The 6455-nt window shown below is 50.8% G+C and overlaps 1 protein-coding gene across 1 annotated transcript; it reads right to left on the bottom strand.

Moving 5' to 3' along the window:
* Positions 1-550: 550 nt before the first annotated feature.
* Positions 551-1416, bottom strand: LOC123398857 (pathogenesis-related protein 1-like). Its single transcript, XM_045093304.1, has one exon. It carries the CDS (start codon positions 1259-1261, stop codon positions 761-763), a length of 501 nt encoding a protein of 166 aa, XP_044949239.1. The 5' UTR covers positions 1262-1416; the 3' UTR covers positions 551-760.
* Between the last annotated feature and the right edge of the window lie 5039 nt (positions 1417-6455).

The following is a 6455-nucleotide window of genomic DNA, read 5'->3' as shown; positions in this document are numbered from 1 at the left end:
GGACGACGAGTGGTGGCGCATCACGAGGAGCAGAGGGCGATGTACATCGATCTCTGCAGCTCCGGCGAGGAGGATTGAGCTCCTCAGAGGCGTCGTCCATGGCCGCGAGCTTGCCGCCGTGAGATCCCCACCCCCTAGTACTAGTACTGATGTAGATGTAGTATGAACTAGTGTTTGCAGTGCTTATCATGTAAAATATATGTGGTATGAACTTCCCGCGAAACTATATTTTTAAATTATGCAGTTTCATCTACGGTTTCTGTTCTGCCGCGCATGTTTTCGACACGCAAACGCGATCTTCGTGAAACCGTAAACGCGTTTTGCGGGTCGAGATTTTGCGGGGTCTGCTAGAGTTGCTCTAATGCGCCTAATCAACTGAGAAAATAGTAGTATTAATGCATAAGCAGCAAATTGGGAGGGCACATAATACATGAATAGTACTAGTACTAATTAATAGGAGTAATTGTTTTCGTGCCTTAAACCTTGTTTATTTTAGAAACGCACGCAAGTTTAACTGTGCCTTTTAAACCGTGACGAAGGGAGTATTAAGTTTGCAAAATTTACTTTCGGACGGAAGGAGTATATACGTATATGCTAGTACAACTTACATGGTAACAATATCCATTAGCCGGTCTAAACCATAGCGTGGATGTAGCCTGCCAAAGTTTCACAATCTTATCACGACCGTAATCGCACCTTTATTCTTTATGGAATATATGTGCTGCTAGCTAGTACATGCATGCATGCACGCATGGATAGCCTAGTATGGGCTCACCCCCACGTAGTTCCCCGGCGGGTTGTAGCTGCAGATGATGAACAGGCCGTCGCCGCCGTCGCAGACGACGCGGGCGCATCCGATGGCCGTCGAGTCGCGCCACACCACCTGTGTGTAGTGCAAGCACGACTTGTCCGCCGGCGCCGAGCAGCTGTTGCTGTCGTGGTCGTAGTACTGCTTCTCCGACACCCACGCTTGCACGGCGTCCGCCGCCGTCCAGTCGGCCCCGCCGCCGCGGCCTCCGTAGATGTTCTCCCCGTACTGCCCGCCCGAATGTACAAGCTGGCAGTCGCTGCGGCGCTGCTCGGCGTAGTTCTGCGCGTACGCAGCCACGTTGTCGTCCCAGGTCACCGGCCCGACACCGACGTCGGCGCGCGCAGCGTTGTGAGGGTCCACGAAGTCCTGCGGCGAGTTCTGGGCCGTGACCGCCATGGCGGACGCGAGAGCCAAGAGCAGCACTGCTGCTAGCTTCGGCGAGTACTCCATCGCTACTTAAGCCTTACAAAACTAGCCTTGTACTATCTGTGAGTGTATCAGCTGTACTGACTACTGATGAGATAGGCTGCAACCATTACTCGTATATTTATATTGCATGAGCTCGATATTGCTTAACTAGCTCCAGGGTAACTAGTTAAGCTTGGAAAGTTCTGAACCGAGCACTCAGATATTTAGGTTCTGTGTTTCTGGAAAAAGAGAAGAGTTTGATAAATATATCTTGACTGGTCAAATTTGAGAAATTCAGTCCAAGTATGTAGTGTTATTTTCCAAGGGAGGGCAGGAATTCCATGCACCTGCGTGTTGGACGGACAGAAACTCAAGTATATTTGGCTAGAAACTGAAAGGGAGTTAGCTCGTCATTGTGGAACGGAGGTTTTCCAATTTTTCTAGTCGTCGCCTCGTCGGTTCTAGATGACTCATTTGTCCGGCAGCGATCACCGGAGTATTATTGACACCAGATTCCACAGTACGTACGTTTTTCTTTTGGAAGCGTATAAGTGCAAACTGTGCAAAGCAGTGCGTTAATTTGTCCGGCTCGCTGCGTCGGTCAGTCACGTTAACATTCTGAGCTTACCTCTTTTCTTTAATTCTTTTCGAGATTACCTCTGCTCGCGATGTGCATTACTCGCTTCGACTTGTCTTGCTCCTTGGTGGAAAAATATGTAACGGGTTAGAGCACGGCCCCTCAAACGTTCGCGAACGCATTCGTGGTCGTCATTCTTGTCAGAGTTACAGCGCATGCTGGACAGTTTGCGTAGTAGGCGGGCATGCTCCATGTCGTGGCAGGCCGCCTTCACCTTCGTCGCCGCCTCCTTCGCTGCCTCGTGCTTTGATAACTGGATGGTCACTCAAAGCGCACCGACATTATTGCGGCGAAGGGGGCGTGCATCCGACTCCGTCGTCGTCAGTGAGCGACATAGGACGCCCGTGAGGAGCGCATCCTCGGGGTCGGCCGACGCGCTCAAGGTCAAACGCCACGCGGCCAGCGCCTCTCCCCACACCCTCGCCTGCTGCCGCTCGCGACGGGCTGCACGCGCCTCGGACTCCGGCGTCCTCGTGCGCCCTTCCCCCGACGCGGGCACGAGGACCCAGCGGTGGTCGGGCACCGCTTCCAGAGCAGAAGATGGTGAAGGTGGGCGGCGTACCTGGCCTGGAACGGACCGGTCAGAGCGGGAGCGATCGGAGTTGCGCGTCTTGCGGGAAGGGTATGTGACGTCGTCGGCGCTCCGTCGACGTGCGACGAGTCCGGAGGATGCAGATCCACCGTCGCCGGGGCCGCCCTGGTCCTGCAGGGACCGACGCCACGCGATGTGGAGGGCCACCTCCTTCACATCGACGTTCGATCCGTCCGAGCTGCTTCCGTCACCGGCCATCGGGTCGGAGGATGGATTTAGAAGTGGAGTGGACGGAGATTGAACTGCCGGATGTCTAGGGTTTCTGGATTAGGATATTCAATGGGTCTGTGGTGGGTCGGGCTGACATGGAAGTGGGGTCGACGATGGGCTAGAGATGTCAGAGAGGCGTGCCCGGGCGCGCACGGGATCCCCCATATTCGTCTTATATTTGTGCTGAATATAAAGGATGCCGGTCAGTTCGAACGTTTGAAGCCGTTTAAAGAGTCTGTGTGGATCGATTTTTCGCGACCGGGCAGTAACCGAACGACGTGCCCGAACGTAAGAGGTCCGATTATAGATGCTCTAATATATTTGAGATTACCTGAACGTGCCGATGTGTAGTAGCTTCGTCAATTGCTCTCGTCATTTTGCATACTCATTGATCGAATTGGATGCGATGCGGTAGAAAAACAAAATCATCAGACAGAAAAAAAAAGTTATGTCTGTGATGACTGATTCATCAAACACAATTCAAAAGAGATACGTGTGCAATACACGGTAATACTATTAAGTCGATGGAACTATTTACATAATTTAGTCTATTTTTTTAACAACAAATATTTAGATATAGAGACATGACATGAAGTTTAGTCTGTAGAATTGTTTGCGCTGAGTAAAAGTAAAAGAAGCGATCCTCCGGCACAAGTCATGTGCATTATGGGAAGCAATTGTCCGCAATTTGGGATAACCAGCTCTGCACGTGTGTGTGTTTTTACACCGTACAAACGCAAACACTCATATATATGTGCATATACTCATTCTTATAAAGGATATACACGTACACCCTACCTTTATAAGTGCCTTCGAGAGACTGAACCGTCATCTTAAGATTTACGAACTCACCGTAGGCGCCTCGTCGTCGACGGAAACGTCTCCTCCCACTAAAAGCGTATCGCCGAAAATCCTGAAATAAAATCCAGAAATAATACAAGCATCAGGATTTGAACCCCGATAGGCTGGGGATACCACAGTCCCTTTAACCATCCAACCACGGATTGATTTGCACGTGTGTTCCTTTGTTGAACCGTTTGCAGTGTGGTTGGCTGCCTCGCTCTGTCTCCACAATAACAACACATTACTTCTATAAGGGTGTCTTTGGTTTCAGGATGAGGTGGAATCGGACGGGTTGATTCCATCCCTAGCAGCCGTTCTCGTGTTTAGTTGGGTTAGGAATCGGAATTGGGTCATCCGCATGCAGGGAATATTTCCTCCAGATGCTTCACCAAGTGATTCCGCCGATTTGGAGGAACCGACTCGTTATTCGTTTATGAAAGCAAGGAAAAAAAAGAAATAACCAAGCAATTCTCACCGCGCTCACCCCCGCACCCGAACAAAAGTTTTCGTGGTTATTCTTTTGTGGTTATTTTTTTCATTTTCGTGATTATTTTTTTCGTGGTTATTTTTTCATTTTCGTGATTATTTTTCATAAATATTTGGTATGTACTCATGATCATATATTTTTATTTGCATGTGTTGAAAATAGAATGAAAATGTTGCTGAAATTTTTAATTATAGGCTTATCAAATGCAAAGAACTCTATTTGTTCAGAGAAGTAATCTCATCATTTACAGATTCTTCTCATTTCATCTCTCCAACTAAACACCGGGACGGAACCAACCCATGACATTTTTTATCATCAACTGAACACAAGGATGGAACCAACACATGACTTTGAAATGGAACCATGACATTTCATGACTTTTGGTCCTCAAACCAAACACACCCTAAAGGATGTTGAGTACCTGCCTCTCGCCAGGGGGCAAGAGTGCCTTGCGCATCGTCCGTTTCCAGCTGGCATGCCAAGAATGCCTCTCTGCGGCTCACCATGTTGTTTGATCCGTGTTAGAAATTAATTAGTACATTAATCCAAGGGATGTGTCCAACCCGAACAGTCATGTCTCCTCTCTCCTCTATTGTCAACATGCACCTGTTCTGGAGGGATGCCTCCGAACAGACACCTCTTCTTCGCACCTCTTCTAGATGTATATATACTTGAGAATCAATAGAAATCAGGACTAATCGTACATTTACTTTCATTCAATCTCGTTTTACTCTAACAATCTCGTTTTACTCTAACACGTTATCAGCACTTTTCTCTACGAGAGCGATTAGGCGACACAGAACGACGAAGGAGACGACCATCGGACGCTACATGACGAGGCCCTCTCGCTGGCAGACGCACGGGCGTAGCCTCGCCATTCCCACAGACTGCGACGATCCCAACGGAAGGCACCTTCCTCTCCATCAACGTGTGATGGACCGAAGATGAAGAAGTTTCAAGAACGGGATCGATCCATCTACAAGAATCAATCATCCTGATGGATCACTGCACAGTACACTCCATTTGTCTTGTTCCTTATTTGATTAAACAAATGGGTATTTTAATCAACTTTGTTGTTGATTCGGCATGCATCAACTTGGAGCATGGAGATCTCACGGACATGATCAACGCAAGGATTGAAGAAACCACAACATCGCTCCGACATTAGCGATTTCAACCCAATCAGTTATATCATCTAGGACACACGAACTGCTGCAGCATTGTTCTTCCTTAGCATGACGAATCGCCCGGCATCGCAAAGCCATGACTGTCCGCCGTGCCTCCGTCGGCCCGGCCGCCGCGCCGCGCCCCGCACTCGTCCGTGCGCCGCTCTCCGCTCGCGGGACACGACCACCGTGCCGTTGGACGAGGCCACTATGCCGGCTGCGCCGAGACGGTGCTCGCCGCCTCGGCCCTCTTCCGCCTATGCCAACGACTGCTTTCGGCCTCGCCTTTGCCGTTGACTCTTGGCCCTAGGCGTGCCGCGCCCCAGCCCGTCGTCGAGCCGCCGGGCCGCCGCACCAGCACATGGAGGCCGGCCATGCTCGGACTTGCGAATGGCGTGACTTCAGGCTCCGGCCTCCCTGGTGGATCTTCCCCAAAGGAGGAAGATGGGGCGCCCGGCCTCTCTTGCAGAGGGCATGATAGCGGCCTCTGGTCGGCGACACCTGAAGCGCACGTGGTGGCTCTTCCCTCCGGTCATCGTTGCGGGCCCCCTTTCCCCGTGTGGCGCTCGCACCCGGAGTACGCAACCGAAGCAGTGGCCGCCGCCCAGCAGTGCCCGCGCCCGGCCGCACCAGGCCGTGGCCAGCCCTGCCGCCACCTCTGGGCTCCGCCTCCGCTGGCGGCGTGGCTCGCGCCGCCAACGCCGATGGACCCACTCTGCCTCAGCCGGAGATAACCATGGGCTTGAGCAGCCGCGCACCGAGGACGCCGTCGCGCCTCCCCTCCGCCCTCGCCGCGCTTGCCGTCGATCGACCGCTCCAGCGCATAGAGCCCCGTAGCGCTGAGCCGCCGCCCGTCCTTGCGGCGTCGTCCTTGGACGGTCGCGGCGGTTACGGGAGAAATTCCCGTGAGGAATCGCTCTGGAGAGAAAAAAGAAGAGAACCTTATCTCTTCGGGTGTTTTCACTTCAGCCCTCGTGGTTTCTCATAATCACAAATAAGTTCCTGCATTTTTTTGCGGAACCCATGGATTAACATATCTTTACGATTAAGCCCTCCGGCTTAATGAATGTTATGAAATGAGCCATCATACTAGACTTTACGGTTAGGCTCAGGTTATTATTATTTATATTTATATAAAGCCTCAGCTTTAAAACAAATACATATGTTAGGCCGTGGGGGTCTTCGGAGGTTGCATAAAATACAATTATGCATCATTTTACATCTTGTAAAATATCATGTGAAGCCTCATGTCTTCATATATTACATAAATATGTGAATTATTAAGTTTTGCATCTATATGT

Source organism: Hordeum vulgare, chromosome 5H, assembly GCF_904849725.1.
Source record: "Hordeum vulgare subsp. vulgare chromosome 5H, MorexV3_pseudomolecules_assembly, whole genome shotgun sequence".
Classification (NCBI taxonomy): Eukaryota; Viridiplantae; Streptophyta; class Magnoliopsida; order Poales; family Poaceae; genus Hordeum; species Hordeum vulgare.
Note: the sequence above shows the minus strand (reverse complement) of the source record. Positions and strands in the feature narration are given on the sequence as shown.